We start from the raw sequence: 17,410 nt of genomic DNA on the forward strand, positions 1-17,410 counted from the left end.
TCTGAATTCCTTATTGATGCTATGTTCCTGTAACAGCATGTAAGGCCTTCTGGCTGACTAGGAGACTGCAGCTAGTTCTAGCAGAGGACAGTGTGGTGACAACACACAGTTCTGGCTGGACAGCAGTATTATCACCTCTTTGGACTCAAAGACATCTGTCCACAGGAGACTCCAGCTGTTATGCAGGCTATTGAAAGCTTCTTACAGCTATCCTGTTTTCTAAGTTAGTACACTATAGAGTGCCACTATAGACAGGAAATGTCTATTTCTGAAATATTACTTGGATTAAAAATACTATGCCCAAGGCAAAATATGGTACTTTGTGGCAGACATATAGGAAGCAGAACTGTTCAGAGGTCTGAAGTTACAGAACAAAACTTGTCAGAAAATATAAAACTGTTAAAAATTTCACTTTCCTCCACTCAAAAAGGCAAATTGGATGCACAGAATATTCTTAGTTGGAAGGCACCCACAAGGATCATCAAGTCCAGCTCTTAAGTTAATAGCCCTCAGTGTTAATAGCACCATGTAATAACCTTAGTGTTAATAGCACCATGCCCAAACCAGCTGAGCTAATTAGAGACAGCCACTGGCATGAATTTCTGAAATTCCAAAGGAAGAAAGGGCCTATATAAATTTGAGTAGTAAAGGTAAGTTGTTACCAAAATAGGTTTTCGAGTTGTAACTGGTTCACATGATATCTGTGTGTTTCTGTAGTAAGGAAGAATGTGTCTTCAAATATAAATTCTTACAAGGCATAAAAAACTCACCTTTAAAGGCAAGTGTTTTAGGCAAGCATAATGGAAAAAAATAGATCAACTTGGATGTCTTGTTGAAGAAAATCTTTCCTTTCTGGAAAATAAGCATTTAGAAGTGGAAGTTAAGATACTGATCTGAAATATGGATAAGCTATATTTGAGCCTTCATTATTTCTTTTAATCATTAGTGTAAAAACTTTAAAATTAAGGGGTTCATTCTTAGTAGAAAGGGTAAAGAAATGGCGGAATTCTGAAAAAGCCCGAGTATTTTATTCCGCTGAAAATATATTGGTAATTCTTAGTGTTTACAGGTTCCTTTCTTTTGCTGTAGGGATGAGTGTTTATGGTTGTTTTGGCTTTTCAAAAATTTTTCCTAGCAAAATAAGAATATGTATAGAAGTAAGAAACAGAAGTAGTTGAATCATTAGCAAAGTGATGAAAATATGTGGTCTGAAGTGCAGTTCCGAAAAAGTAACAGTTGTGTTTTTCAGCTTCTATATTTTATGGCATTTTTATGAATGTCTTGCTTAATATCCTGTGAACAGTAGAGTTTAATTTTGTAAAATAAAATGTTGATTAAATCAATTTGGAGATGTAGACAGGTACTGTTCTAAAAATCAGTTTTCCTGGATTTTCTTTTCCTGTTCTTTTGTCTAACAAGATAGCCAGGTTTGCTTCTTTTTGGAGCATGCTGATTTTGTTTTACTGTAGATTTAGTGAAGAGCAAAGGAGAAAGTATTGCAAGACCAGTGTAAAATGAGCATATATTTATGACATGTAGCAGTTTGAGAAAGCTGTAAGGAATTTGCATCTTGTCTTTCTGTATTGAATAATTACACTTGCATTTGAAGTAATTTACTAATTGAAATTTAAATGTCTGTTAAGAGTGCTATTTGAGATTTGTCTTTTAATATTCTGCTTTCAAGAGCATCATTTGGAGACCACAAAATTACATTATGATAAGTGAGATATTGATGGGTTCTAGTCCAAAATTCTGATCCTGCTGTTTTACAAACTTTTAAATTTGTTTTTACTGACTGGGAAAATTTTGCAAACTCAGTCTTAATTACAGTAAATATAAATTAATACTTAGACCATGCCATAATTAAAAAAGAAAAGTCATTAGAAGTATTTTTTCCCCTCTGTCTTATCTGTAACATATCTATATATAAACTTGTGTGCATGCTATCAAATGTTTGTAGAAAGGTAAGTAATAACCCCTGTGGCACAGTGATAGCATGCTAAACTTTTTCTTCTGTGGATACAGATACAAGGTAATCCAACATGGGCTGGAAGAAAAGGTGCCTGCCTGCATGTGCTCTCTGTTTTCATTGCACTTCCACAAGTGCTGGTATGATTCTATCATTCCCTGAACAAGATCCTACAGAAACTCATGCTGTTTTCTGTATACATGCTTCCTGAAATGTCTCAGAGTGGAATTAAATAAATTCTAGGTTTAGGAATATATGGGAATAAATGAGGCTTAGAATATCAATTTGCAATGGCAACAGACTGTTAATTTGTGGCAAATGTAATGTGAGGAATTTCTTTAGATACAAAACTTACCTAGTGTTCTCTTTTGGTTTGGCCTTGTGGGGTCTTAATGATTTTTGGAAAAAAACTATTTATTGCTGTGTTTAAGGTTTTACCTGGCACTTCCAGTTGTATAAGCTATTGGCTGTGGAGAAGAAACACTAGATTTAGCAATGCGGGGTTAGAAAAAGTGTGACTTTCAAAATTAGGGCTAAGCTTTTCCTTTTTCATTTTTACTTATACAGTTCTTTTTCATTAAAGAAGGTAAATTGAAAACCTTACACTGATGCTGTATTATAAATGCAATTTTGAAAGAGGACACCAATTAGATATAGTCAATTGAATTGTAGTTAGATGATGACTAGTATTTTAATTTTTCAGTATGAAGGAGTGAAAAAGATGCTTTACATATGTGATTTTGCAGTGTCTTTGGCCACTGGCAGAGTAATTGTGCCTTTCAGTTACTACCAACATTTGTAATTTGATTATCTTGTATTTTCAGGAAATATTAGTTGTTATTAAAATAGATGAAATTTGGCCTAATGTTTATCTTCATTGTCATTTCTTTAAGGCCCTATTGAGTTTGAAGAATGTAACACATCCAATGTGGCCGAAGGTGAGTTGCTGTAGCATAGCTATTTACACGTGAATGCTGTGGATTAGGACCTGAACTGTGAAGCAAAGGGTACTCATCAGTGTGTGAGTCCGTATAACTTAAAAGTGCTCCAATAGACTAAAATGCTATTTTTATTTTGAGAAACAAATATCAATGACAATAAGACTGGGATTTTAGCTTTTATATTTTTCAGATTCTTTGCTGCCTGGTATGTAACTCAAAACTTCATATTAGGTGTTTGTAGGTTCTCTTCACAGGGTAGTTAGACAAAACAATCTTTTCCCAAGTAGATAATCAAGGACAACCATTACCCAAAAAAAGCATAAACGAGCCAGGGAGTTGAGACTTCATGACCTGGAGCTGTAATTGGACAATTGAACCCAATATGTAGATAACCCAAAACTTATAAAAGTATAAAAACTCATGACCAGGATTCAACTTGGATTCATCCTGGGTGTAGCCCTGGCCAGGCACTTGTATTGTCCAAGGTGTATCCTTTTAAGGCCTTTTAATAAATACATGTTTTGTCCATTTAGCTCTGCCTAGTCTCTGTTCCAGATCAGCCTTTCTAGGCATCAAGGCCTATAAAACCTTTATAAGACTAATGCATAAAGGTCAGATAATTTGAGTGTTTCTTACAAGTATACTTTGGCTAACGCTTTGTCTTTGCAGAGGTTTGGATTTTATTCAGTTATGAATGTGTTGTAGCTTAATTTGCAAGTGTCAAAACAATGGGCTCTTCCCATTGTTTCTGTGTCAGTTAAACTAAGCCGAATGTACTGTTATGGTTGGAAAGACTTTCTTTGTTGGTGCAGCTTTTTTTGCTTAGGGGATTGTTTAAAGTGGTTAAGAACTGCTTTCTGTCCATAAGCTATGTCTTTACTTGTGGGACAGAGGAGTCAGCAGTATAACTTATAGCATCCAAAAACTTTTTTAAGTTGCCAAGATTTTGGCTGTGACTTAAAATATCTTCTAACTGAAGCAGAGAAGATCCATGTTCTCATACTCTCATACTCCATTTGCCATTATTCTGGTCTGCATAAGACACAGAGGAAAAACAAAGCCCAGACATATAATAATCTTGGAGAAAATTATGTTCCTCAGTTTATATTACTGACTCTACAGCTACCTGATTTGAGAAGTTTGGAGTTATTGAAAATTTCTAGGAGTGGAGAGGTTCCTTATGTGCTGTGTAATGTATTTTTGTAAAGGTAAATATAATAAAGTGCTTGAATTAAGAGAGGTTTGATTTTGGAAACCAAATTATTTCTATCACTCTGCTCAAAAGCATGCTGTCAGTAGTATCATGCATCAAAACCAAATTGTAGACTAGTTGGATCAGATGCTTGCACTTAGTCATTTTGTTTGGCAGTCTGCTTTGCCTCAGCAAACATTGTGAAGAAGCAGATGTGGCAGTAAGTCTGAGAAAATATATAAGTGTATTTTTGTTTTAGTACATTAAGTGGGAATGAAAGCAATGAAAGTACTTTTTTCAGTACTGTAGCTATATGTATCCAGTGCTAAAAGCAGGGAAGAAACAAAAGGGGAGAAGTGAAATTCCAAGCTCGGTGAGAACCAGTCTTGGAGTAGGATACAGCACTGGGAAATCGTGAACTCACATCAGCTGGAAAGCCAAGAAACACTATTAATTTTAACAGGACCAAGATCCTACTTTTGAGGAAAGACAGGAGCTTGCAGCTCCTGGGAGCACACAGAGCAGAAGAAATAAAAACAGGGTAGCTGTTGAACTGCAGTAGCTGGGGAAGGCAATGTTCCAATGTTCAGTTTCTCATCCATGACTATTCAGGATCCCCTGGAGCAAAAGCCCCTGTTGAGATTTTGTGAGCAGAGTCCTCTTCCTCAAAACTGTCTATTACAGAAAACAGAGTCTGTATACCCAACCTCGAGATCCAAGTCACTTTTTAAAGAATTTCATTACTAATTTATTGAACTCTATTTTGATTTTTTTTAAATTGGTATTTCACTTAGAGTAAATTGGAATAATGTTCCCTTAGTTTGTTTCCATACCTGTCTCCACTGTATACCTGTGGCAGCATTTAAAACTTTGGATTCATATGCATCAGTGTTTAACATTGCTAAATATGCCTTTATCTCTTTGATCTATGAATGAAAAGTGTTTGTTCTATAGGAATAAAACCACGGAAAAGGAAGCCTTTTGGTTTATCAGGAATAATGAAGAAAGAAAAAGATACTGAATCTGTGTAAGTATATTTCCATCCTGAAGCCTTGTTTTGTATGAAAACTAGTAATAGTTTTCATATTACTATTTTTTATGCCTAAAATAGCCAATATTTAAACAAAAAAAAAAAGGGTTTATAACAGCCATTTGAAGGAATGCAATGAATACAAAAACATCACAGTTATTTACAATTTTTGTGACCAAAGATTTTAACATAAATAACAACAAATAACTAGTGTATTCACAGTAGTCAGCTCATGTTTGATTCTTTCCTATGCATAGGTTAGTAGTTTTCCATTCTTCTACATGTCAGCATTGTAGATAATTCACATTAATCCTAATAAAATATGTCTGTACGTGGTAAAAGTATTTGATGGCTGTGTTTGCAGAATTGAAGCTTCAGTTATTCTTCTGTTAGAGGAGATTCTATGTATACTGTTGAAGGACAGAAAAATGCAGTATATCATGAGCACACTCCCTTCTCAAACACCATCATTCTAGATCAGAACCGATGTCCCTATGCCATGTTCTTTGCATGTACTCAGTCTTCCAGGAGTTAATCTGTGCAAAAAGTGAGTTTAAAAACAGTTCTGAGGTAAATTAGTCACAGCATCTATATTAGTATCTTTGGTCAGTGTATTTTTTTTCATAATTTCTACATGTATTTTCTCAAGAAGACAGCTTACAATTTGACAATTTTGACAATATAGAAATATTCCCAGAAGCAACATCTGCATATATACTTTTTAAAATTAGTTTTTAAAGTATTTTACCAGTGTTAGTTTTTTTAACATACTGCTGAAAAATTCATGACCTAAGAACAGCAGGTGCTAATAGTATTTTGTTTCTATATTCACACACTTTACCAAAGTGCCATAGGCATTTACAGAGATCATTGCATTAAACCATAACTACTAAATTAACTGGAACATCACAGATAAATATCAGCGGATTCATTATGTGTTTACATGATATATTCTATTACTTCTTTTATGATCTCTTTAGAGATATAGATTTCTAGTCTGTATTTTGTCTGATTTAATCTTCAGGTGATAATCCTGTTATGGACTGGAAATGATGAAACTATCATCAGAAACTTCTCTGCACAGAGAAGTCTAGTCCTCCCTTGGTCTTGTGTTTTATTAGTCTGTAAGCTTGTTTAGTTTGTGTAGGGCAAATTTTCTAAAACTAGAAAAATTCTCGTGGTTAGTAGGCTTTTTGGTTTGTCAAGATAGTTTTTAAACTGTTGATGCCTGAACTGGTGTGTCTAGTAATGATTTTATTTCAGGGAAATATCACACAGGGTGCATTCTCTTACTGTAGTTTAGCCGGGGATTTCACTTCTAACCACTGCTTTGCATGATTTGGTTGTTTCACTTTCTATCTACAATCCTTAAATTCCCTTATAAAATCTCAATTTTCTAAAACACTCTACCTTAGAGCAGAAGCATAACCCAGTTCTTTAAGTTAAAAAGAATGATCTAGTAAATCTACTGATTTAAAAGTACTTTTATCTACAGCTTGATGTCCTCGTTCTCCACCTCACCAACATTTGTAAACTGCTGTGTTTTCCTTGCATCTATAGAACAGATCCTGAGAGATGCTGGTAGTACTCCTCTGAGTCATACTAGACCTTCTGTTTCTGTTTGAGATGTTTTACCTCACTATTTTTGGGACTCTTCATTGTGGGCTGAAATATATTCATTCACTTGTCTCATATTTCACATTTGTCAACTTTTATGTACCTCAGGCTATCTTGTTTGCATACAGACACTTTTTGAAACCGCATCTCTCAAGGGAAGAATATGCTTTGTCTTTTCAAGCAGTAAAATATCTTTCAGAACAGCTCTATTGCTATGAAAGACATAAACCAAGTAGAAATTTGATCACATATGTCTTCTTTTGTGTCAGGCCTTTCAGAGAAGATGGAGTCCTTCATCTCACTGTCATTTCCTTAACAAGCTATACTGAACTTTGTATTAATGCTTCCCTGTTAACAAGTTTTTTGCACCTGTTTTTAACACACTGTTGTAAAAGCTACATTTTTTGCTTTTAACCAATTTAATTTTTCAGAGAAGATGTTTTTGATTACAATGCATTTTATTTTTTCCACGTTCTTTTTTCTATATATGCATGTGTAGGATATTCAGACTAATGATATAAAAACATTCTTGTTTAGTTGCACCATCACGATTTGTCAGGGTGCAAATTAGAGAGGACTTGTATGCTACTCAAGTATTCCCATGTTCTGTAAATGTAATTGCTTCTGCTTTTTGAAGACATCAGAGAGAATCAGTGTCATTCATTATTTTAAGTACTGCTACTTGAATTGAAGTTGCAGTGGAAAAGTGTAACACTTGTGAATAATGTGCTTACAACAACTGCCTTCTTGCAGACACCTTTTTTTTTTTAAGTGCTTTTTAGGAGGGTACTCAGTTATTTTGTTCAGCATCTTCTAGTACTTGACTGCAATTGTGCTTGACAAACACAAACTAAGAATGAAACTATAAAAGAGGAAGCTCTGAATTCTTCTGAAGAAAATCCTAATTTCTTTGTGAACAGGATGTTGTCCAAAACATTTTGCACTTGCAGGTAGACTTTCATTAGGATTGGTGACTTTTACTTATTGCACCCATCAGCCATGAAGACCTGAAAGTTATATTCATCCAGAACACAGTGTTGTAGTCCTCACTTTCCTTGATTTTTTTGCTATTATTTTTAGGTCTTTTCAGTAATATGTGAGTTTGATTTTTCATAATTTCTTCTGAGTGTTTCTTCTGCAGTGTTTTAAACATAAACTGCCACCTGTTATTTAAATAATTTTCAGTTGAATGTGGATTATTATAAGTAAAAATTTCAAGAGTCTGAGAGGCAAAAGGGTCAAATGCACTGTTTTAAATTATTGAAAATATTGAAGGAGATTTTGTGTGAATAAAATAAGTTGTGCATTCTATAATTGTATATTTTCTTTTTTTTTTTTTTTAATAGGGAGTGTCCAGATGCAGATTCAGTTGTAAGTAGACTTATTTCCAAAATAAATGCATATGCTTATACTATCAAGCACTACAATCTGATGAAAGTTAACTTACATACAGTCCCTGCAATACATAATTTATCTGGTAGAGGATTTAGTATTTTCATAGCATACTCAAAGTGTTAATTTTGTGCAGTACATGATCTTCAGTGGTATGTACAAATAAGTGTCAGTAATACATTTTTGTTTCCTAACAATATTAGGTTTTAAGCAAGGTGTTTTCTCTGCAAATATATGTTACTTTATTTCTCAGCTAATATTTTTATTCCTTGGCTAATAGATTCTAAGAAAGAAAAAAGATTTATTTTATTGTGGACTCAACTTTGTGTCATCATATTCCTCTTCTTACTACTATTTGTTTTGAGAAGTCCTTCTAATATTGACTGGGTTCTGCTTTACCACTGGCAACAGAGTGTAGGAATATACTGTTTAAAATATGGCTTTAAATGCAGAATTTCTAGATGCATTTTATTAATGGTCTAGTTTTTGTTACTGTTAGATCTGTGATATGTCTTACAATTTTTTTTAGTCAATTCAGGTAAGTGACCATTTCAAATTAAATTAAATATGTTAATGATTTTTATTTCCTTAATTTAGTCTTTTCTTTTTATGCAAACATGTGTGTTCTCTTGAATTAACATATAACAAAGATTGTAACTCCCTGTAGCTATGTTTGGGAAAAATTTACAGAGTAATCTAAGTGATTTTCTGTAGGCTTATTTATTTTTCATTCATACATTTAGGTATGTATTGTATAAATTGTACTACACAATTTAAATTTTCAAGTTCACTTATTTTGTGGATTTTCTGATTTTTATTTGGTAACTAGGAGGTTTTAGTATACCTGATATTAAAATTTGTTTTGAGAAACTTGGTTTGAAACATCTAGTAAAACTATCCTTCTAAATGGGGAAAATTAAGTTTTGCCACATAACAGAACTATTCGTGTAAGAACAGATGTGTAGTTCTTGCCAAGACAGTTATTTTATATTGTGCAGTCATCTTGACTTAAAGCAAGTTTCTTTCCTTGGGTGCATTTAAAAGAAAGTAACAATAGAAGTATCCTTATAATTATCAGTCTTCTCATGTGACAGCTTCTCATAAAATAAAATCATGTGACAGTTCAGGTTGAGTCGTTGGAGTGAGCCACAACTGGATTTGACTTGCAATGTTTATTTTCGATGCTTATGTTGGTCTCCATGTATTGTGAAAACAATTAATTAAAAAAATATGAGTATAAATTGTTTTGGCATTCTATCTGGCTGCATGAGGTACACCATATGATCATCTGGGTTAATTGTTGATTGTTTTGTTTTGGTTTGTTTTTTTTTTTGTTTTTTTTGTCTGCTCAACATTTTATGACTGCATTTGGAACTTAAAATTTGTTCTGTGATTTCTGCTTGCTTTTTTTCAAGCCACAGTAGTGTTCTGTATAGTCATTGAATGCTTTAAAAGCAGAAGTCATTACTGTAATTGCAGTGAAAAAATGATAGAGATTCATTTCACCCCTAACAAACAAGCAATCCAAAGTGCTTTTATGTTTTAAGCTTGGTGTCCTCTTCAGAAATGTCTCATTTCAAATGCTTTTAATTTTTCTTGGCTTTTACTTGTGGTTTCCTTTCTGTTTAACTTTTCAAAAGAGAATCTAAATATTTTTAACAGTGCCATCTCTAGGAGGATTTGTTTTGTATGGATATTTGCAACAAATTAGACGTTTCAAGAAATTGAACTTGGAAAACTATTATTAAACAAAAAATATTAAAGTAATATTAATTTGTGCTTGATTGCTAAGAAATACTGGGGAACAGACTTCAGAAAATTCAACTTAAGATATCCCAGTTATTATTTTGTCAGTTTTGGCCACTCACAGAAAACCTGTCTGGCAGATATATGATTAACTTGATCATTTTTTAAAAGGTGGCTTTTGTTTATTTGTCAAGAATTTTAATTGTGTGAAAGGAATGTAAGAGATAATCAGTCTTCAATTATTTATAAAGACCGAGGTAAAAATATTGCAAATTTTCAAGTTAAGAATGTAGAAAGAACTGATTTCTATATATTGTCTACCAGTTCTGTGTGCTACTGTGGGTCCTTGAACATACTATGTAGTCAGTATCATGAAGGCCTTCTCACTAGTGCAAAATGTGTAACACAATCTGTCAAACTTCTATTCTGTTTCCAAAAACAAAATGGTGAGATGGGTCAAAAATGTCTTTTGTCCCAAAATCCTCTCACATTTATATGTGGCGAGACAGATATGCTTATGCTCATCCTTTTTGTAGCTGCCAGATGATATATACTGGAAAATAAACTAATAAGACATTCATTCCAGTAAGTATTTTTTGGTAATGGCTGTAAGTGGTTTTCGTGTGCTCATTAGTAGGCAGCTGTGGACTGAACTGGTATTTGTTAAAAAGTTGGCCACTTCAATAAGCAGTCTCTGTTTAAATATAGGTGACAGAATCAATTAGATTTAAAATTCCTGAGTTTTTTATATGTCAATCTATAGTGTAACTTCCATTAAGCTAAACCTTGATAATTAAGGAAAGTGGAAAGTCTGTAGTAGAGACTGTGTGCACTGGAAAGAGAAAGCAATTGAAGACTGACTCTGAATGGGGGTTGTGCCTTAGAATGTTTTTCTAAAGGCTGAAATGTCTTGTTTCCAATGAGTTTGCCGTGTGTCTAGAGATGATCTCTAGGAAGATATGAGATCTAAAAGAAACTTTCATTTCAGGGAAACATTCCACTTGTGTTCAATAAGATCTGAATTGGGATTCCAACCCTTCCCTTGGTTAGGATGCTTGCTGATCTCCTTCTTCTACTTCACTGCCTATTTTCATGAAGACTGTAGTAATGTAATTATCTTTGAGTTCTCTGTTCTTTCTGTCAAATCCATTTGAAACTGTCCAGTAAGTTCAAAAGTAATAAGTTCAAAAGTAATTAAGAAGGGAGTCACCAATGTACAGAATGTAATGCTGAAAGTTTTTATTTCCATGGGAAACTGAAATGCAAACATATATCAAGGCATCCAAATTTTTCATTAACCTCTTCATATGTGAGATTATATAGAATTATAGACCATTTTTGTTTTTTTTTTTTCCTGGAGACTGGTTGAATTTGGAACCATCAATTTCTGAGAAGTGGAACACAAGTGTAATCTAGTATTTATTGAAATTCAAGTATTTTTCCTTATTTGCATTTTACAGCATTTTGTTCTGGCATTTTTCAAATAGTTGCTATTGAGGACAAGGCTTTCTATACAGCACAAGACAGGGGCACTTTGAATTCCCATTTTTCTTTCTTTTTGCATTTCTAATAGGAGAAACTGACTGTCTGTTCTCTTCTTCTGTGTCTTTTGTGTTAATAAGCACCCTAAGGAGAGGAGGCCAATATTATGCCTCTGTCTTAACCAGAGTCAAATTTACCTCACAGATATATCAAAAGTGGAGAGCCTTTTTGTTCTCTTGTTCCAACCTATGTGCTTCAGCTGCTTACTTTGAGTCCACTTCCAGATTACAGGACGCCATTTGAGTTCTGGCAGAAAAATAGAGTGAGCTGTTCAACTGCACTGCATCTTGAAGCATACCCTCAGAAAAACTTGTTAAAGAGCTGCCATACCCACTGTAGTTATCCCAGGAGAAGAGAAAATATAAAGAAATCAAACTGGTGCATGGTGAATGTTCTTTGCTTCTTGACAGCTGACCAGCTTGTCAGCAGCGCTAGTGTTGCAGAGGAAGGGCCACATGGAGTAGCTGGACTACAGTGCTCCATATGGTCCTCCCTTGTCCGTTTTATGTAGCCCAGAGACACTAGTGATATGGTAATGGTGTGGATTCTTCAATCACTTTTAGATGACAGATGGGACAGAGCAAGGAAACTGAAATAAATTATTCACCAAAGCTAAAAAATGTGTTTTGGTATGCTTGGTCCTCAAGCTTCTTATGCAGGAAATGTTATTTATCAAGGCCTGAGATTTTATTTCTTTGAAAATTTATTAACCTCAGAAAGCTTGTAGAATATGCCATGGCAAAGACAAAGGTATACTCCTAAGTCTCTGGAGTATGTTTAAAGCTATATAACATCTCAATTAATGCATTACATCTGCAAACACAGGGAAAACTGGCTTTTATAGCTACATGTTTAGTTGCTTAACAAAACCTCAGAAAGGCTTCCTGGAAGTCCACCAGTTCCAGTTGCTTTTGCAGTTGCTTTTTTTCTAGTTGCTTTGCAGAGTTCAGTTCACATGCATAATGAGGTTGTTGGGAGTTTTTTAACTGCAAAGAAACTACACTACACATCCCCATTGTATTAATAATAACTTTTCCCAAAGGCCGAAGTTTGCAAAGATCATCATCTTGTGTGTTGAAGTTCAAAAATTATACAGGTAGGTTGTGAACTTAACCTCTGATCATGACATAATATGTACTTCTGTAATTGTAGGAGTGTGGAAGAGGGAGTAAAAATTAGTCAAATAAATGTAAATGCCTTCATTAACATCAGATCTGTGAGTTTGTGTCTCTCTCAGATTGCTGTGTTAATCTACAGCTGGTTGCTGTGTTAATCTACTGTTGCTGTGTTAATCTACTGTTATTAAATGTAGATTTGCAAATGAAATGTTGGTATTTTAGAAAGCACATTTCATCGATTCAACCATTTGAAATATTGAGAACTATTTTGAAATTACTACTCAACTTGTAAGGTTATGAAGTATCATTTTACTTGTGTAGTCCATATTTAGACACAATCTGCCTTTGTCTATACAAAGGGATATCAAGTATCTATTCTACCCATTTTTTACATTGGTTTACACAAAAATATAAATTCAGTATCTAGTTAATTAAAGCAAGTGTAAATGGTCAAAAATTGGCACAACATCAATCTGGATTGCTGACAAGGCTGGAAACACAAAGCAAATGATTTATGTATATATATGCTGTTTCATGTCAGATGTTTGAAATTATTTATATTTCAAACATCCGTGTATTTAAATTTCAGATACAGGAAAAAACTACAAATTAAGTTTTCTACACAGGGTTTGAAAAGAAGTGGTAACATAGACTAACTGAAAGAGAAGGAAGGAATTTTCTTCTCCTATGTTCAGAACTTAAGCTGTACAGTATTCATCTCTGTTATATACATGAAGTTGTGAAAACAGACTGCATGCTGAAGGGCTATTTCTGAGGAACAGATGATTCAAGTATATTATCAAGATCAGAAATAATTGTCATGAAAGTATTAAGAAAGAAAGTTTAATATTTTAAGATTTTGGTGCTTTCTTCATCCTAGAGATTATTCAGTAAATTAAAAATAATACAATGGAAATAACTTCTACAAACTTAAGTTCTCTCACAATTTTATATCAAAATAGTGAGTTTTGACAGCTACAGTTTGCATGCTGTGTCAGCCCAGTATCCTGTACATATATGGCCCAGATGTAAGAAAAAGTAAATGTTGTCAATCTAAATATTTTTATTGATTTTGAATTCATCTTATCCATGAATGTCCTGATCTATGGAAAATTACCTGGTGTGACAACTAAATTAATTTTAGAATTCCAAATTTGTAGTATTACAAGAAAATAAACTTACCCTGTAGCTGTATGTTTTTGTTCTGTTTACTTTGATGTCAAGTTTCATTAGTGGTTTTTGGTATATAAACAAGGTCAGCTTGAGGTCAAGCGTAGCTAAGAACCCTGATTTGAGCAAGTAGAGCTAAAGTATTGGACCGTGTGATTGTACTGTTATTACTTTTTTGTTGTTGTAATTATTTATTTATTTATTTATTTATTTATCAAAGACCAGTGAAGTCTAGATCTTTAAAATATTTCAAGAAATTGCATCTATATGGTCTATATTTTAAGGTTAGAGAGCTTCAATGTTGATTTTTGGCCTTGGTTTGATGCAGTATTTAATTTGGTGTGTCTTACATCTGTACAGGACTGAATTTCTTATACTTTTCTTAGCAGAAAGTTTCAGCTATGTGTAAATTCCATTTGTTTCAGAAGTGCTAAATTTAGGGAGCTGTACAGAGGAGACTCTTTCTTAGTGAATTATCAGACATGCCATTTGTGATATCTGTAAAAGATACAGAAGGATAACTACATTTGAATAATTTTAATGTTTACGTTCTGTACTTCCAAAGCTATTCAGAGATATTCCCTTTAAACTTGGCTTCAAATTTTATCTGAAGTCCTGAAGTTCCTTTCTTGTCCACTTGAAATCACCAGCATTTTGTTATCTCTCTTGACTTCTAACAAATTATGATTTGGCCACGCTGTGTATACATATCTATATCTGTTGGTCAAATTGCTTCCCAGTATCTGTTTTCTGATAGAATGTACTGATGGTATGCTAGAATAAATTACTTTTATATGTATACATCTTCTAATTTTTATAGCATATTAGTAACTACTGAAATCACTGCATTTTGAAGACACCTTGATTGTGGTTTTATGTGATAAATTTACTGAGATGTTAAGCAGTTCACATACACTGCCTATGCATACAAAGTTGTGAGAGGATTTTTTTGCTTCTGAGTAGGGAAAGTATCAAAATTTAGATTATTTTGGAGACCTGTTTCGCTCTGCCCCGAAGTTATTTTAATGAAAATATATGCTTAGCTGAGCATTTTAAGTTATTTTAAAATATTTTTTTTCAATTTCTGTTTAATTGCCTGCAAGAACAGAAAAACAGAAGTTGTCTTAAGTTCCCAGATGCTTATTGGCTTTGAAGATTCAGGATAGTGTTGGAGATGTGTAAAGGAAAACTTGGGAATAAAATTTTGGATATCTACTTGTGATGTGGATATTCTCTTCTGAAGTAACAGTGCAGGCATGCTGGCCTTGCTAGAGGAAGTGGAATTTGCAAGCAGTGCTTTGGCTAGAAATTAAATTCTTAAATATTGACTAGTACTTAGGAAAGGTTTTGCCTCTGTGCCATCAGAACATCATCTTAGCTGAAAGCAGTAAAAATTGGGATATTTTTCTGGGGCCAAGAGAATTATAGCCTAATTTAACTCAATATCAAAGCTAAATTAATGTTGATTTCTGTCCTTTTTGATGGAGTAATTACTAATAATTAATTAGTAATTATAATTAGTAATTAAGTAGTGATTGATTAGTAAAAGCAGATGCATTTCAAACTTGCCAGTTTTCACAGGAAATTTAGAGCTTGTTTTGTTACATTTTGTGGTGAGATACCTTGTCACACAACTTCAGATAAATTGTAATGATGTTGAATAAAAATCAGTTTCATGAGTTGTTGTAATTTTAATTTGTCGGTGATGTAAAACTCAGTCTGATGTAAGAATGACTTGGTTTTTTAGTTATTTATTAATAGCATAATTTTTATTGTTTTTAGAACTTTCCTGATGTAGATGATGAAGGATACAGCATTAAACCAGAAGCAACACAGGATATCCTTTTTACTATTATTGTGCCAAGTTATTTTCTGCTACGACAATTCTATGGAAAGAGGAAGTACTGACTAAAGAGTTAAGGAAGATGAATGACATTTATGCCTATGTTGCAACCTTGTATTCTTACATTCATAGTTTTTGTAAAATGAACCTATTTTTTTCTTGGATGTGTGTGTGCAAATGGTAAAGATCAGATCTGATCTGATCTGATCTGATCTGATCTCTTGGGAACTTTAAAAGGACAGTAAAATTGAAAAGCAAAAAAAATAGCCAGATCCATTGCAGATCCAAAATTCCATGCAGATCTCTCTCCATGAAAAGTTCTCAGAGAGTTTATAAAGTTTGCAAACTTTTTAAAGCATATTGAATGGTTATCTGTTCTATACCTCTGCCCTCACTTTTTTTTTTTTTGTAGCACTAAAGCAGTGTAGAAATAGAATTTCTGTTACTTAATGAAGTCATTACACTACATGTTCTTTCCAATTGGCACTTTTAGCTTTTACTGTCTTATGAATAGCTTCATATTGAAAGCTTTAGTACTTTCATATACAGAGCAGATTTTCTTCTGAGTCACCTTTATTGAGGCTGAAGATTTTTCTCTGCCGTTCCCCTATTGCTTTGGAGGAAAATTCTTTTCCACTTTTTTTACTACCACCACAGCGGAAAGTTCTCCTTAAGAGCTGGAAATAGTTACCATAGATCTAAGCAAGCCTAGTATGTTGGGAATATAGCTAATTTTTGGAAATGTATTAACTGAATATTCTGGGTACTTGAGATAAAAGGTGAATTTAGGCTGTTCCATTCCCTTAAATTGCAATAACTTTTAAGCAGTTAACAGCTCATTACAGTAGCCTGGTTATCATAATAACTTCTTTGTTTTCATCAGCTTTGCAGAATATTCCCCTAAAGCCCACATGGAAGAGTCCTGTAACAAAAAAAGCAGTTGGTGTAATTCTCTGTTTAAAAATTTGATATAAAAGTGACAGACTTTTATCCAGTTCTAAGAGGAGTATTGTTTCATATTTTGCATGTATTTCTGAAAGTGAGAGAGAAGTGAACAACATTCATGCTTATGATGAATGATTCATTTTGTCCTATTTTTTATTATCTCTTTTTTGTTGTGAAACATAGAAAAGACATACATTCTGTGAAAAATATTCATGATTTGCAATCTGTCATGAGATAGTACTTCAGCTGCTGAAAATCTTGACCAGCTTCAGGAACTTATCATCTCCCTTTCTCTTTTCCTCCCTTAGGCTCTAGAAATATATTTTGTTGATTGAAACTCATCATAATTTGATAATTATGAGATAATTTGTTGGAGGACATTGTTTTATTATAATGACAATCAATCGTAGCAAGTCTGACTTAAATCTGTATTGGCCAAACATTTTGCAAGGACTGTCTTATTTGTAGGAAATGAATCTTGAAGGTCAGTGATAATGTTCAAGACAAGAAATCTTTTGATGAAATTAGAATTACTTTTCTTTGAAACCTTTTCTAAAAATGCTTTGTTTTGAAGGAAGAGAGGTGTAAGATGTAGATACTTGGCATTTCACCACAACTTTCAGATCTTTTTAACTGAAGGGGATTTGGAATGTCAAGTTTAAAACTTTGTTAGGGAATAGTTTGAAGGAATTTAATGCAAATGTCTGTCATATTTTCAGGTGAAAATAACAGAAGTGACTTAGAGAAGAAGTACATGTCTTCAAGGTGGTACAAAACTTTTATGTTTCAGTAGAAGGAAATTTTCAAATTTTTCTTGTCAAAACAAATGCAGGTTTTAAGACTTAGCTTAGGCCTTTCAGTGCTTTTCTTCAGTGCGGCTCCTGTGCATATAAAGTGTGTTTTAT

At 33.4% G+C, this 17,410-nt stretch overlaps 1 protein-coding gene across 3 annotated transcripts in view; it reads left to right on the forward strand.

Annotated features, from left to right (window-relative positions):
* Window positions 1-17,410, forward strand: part of FCHO2 (FCH and mu domain containing endocytic adaptor 2) — an 83,281-nt gene that overhangs the window by 37,236 nt on the left and 28,635 nt on the right. For all 3 annotated transcript variants that reach the window (XM_050986492.1, XM_050986493.1, XM_050986494.1), the window contains exons 9-12: window positions 2,863-2,907; window positions 5,057-5,129; window positions 8,096-8,120; window positions 15,500-15,554. In XM_050986492.1, the coding sequence (XP_050842449.1) occupies window positions 2,863-2,907; window positions 5,057-5,129; window positions 8,096-8,120; window positions 15,500-15,554 (198 nt within the window). The remainder of the gene's footprint in view (window positions 1-2,862; window positions 2,908-5,056; window positions 5,130-8,095; window positions 8,121-15,499; window positions 15,555-17,410) is intronic.

The sequence above is a fragment of the Serinus canaria genome, chromosome Z, assembly GCF_022539315.1.
Source record: "Serinus canaria isolate serCan28SL12 chromosome Z, serCan2020, whole genome shotgun sequence".
Taxonomy (NCBI): domain Eukaryota; kingdom Metazoa; phylum Chordata; class Aves; order Passeriformes; family Fringillidae; genus Serinus; species Serinus canaria.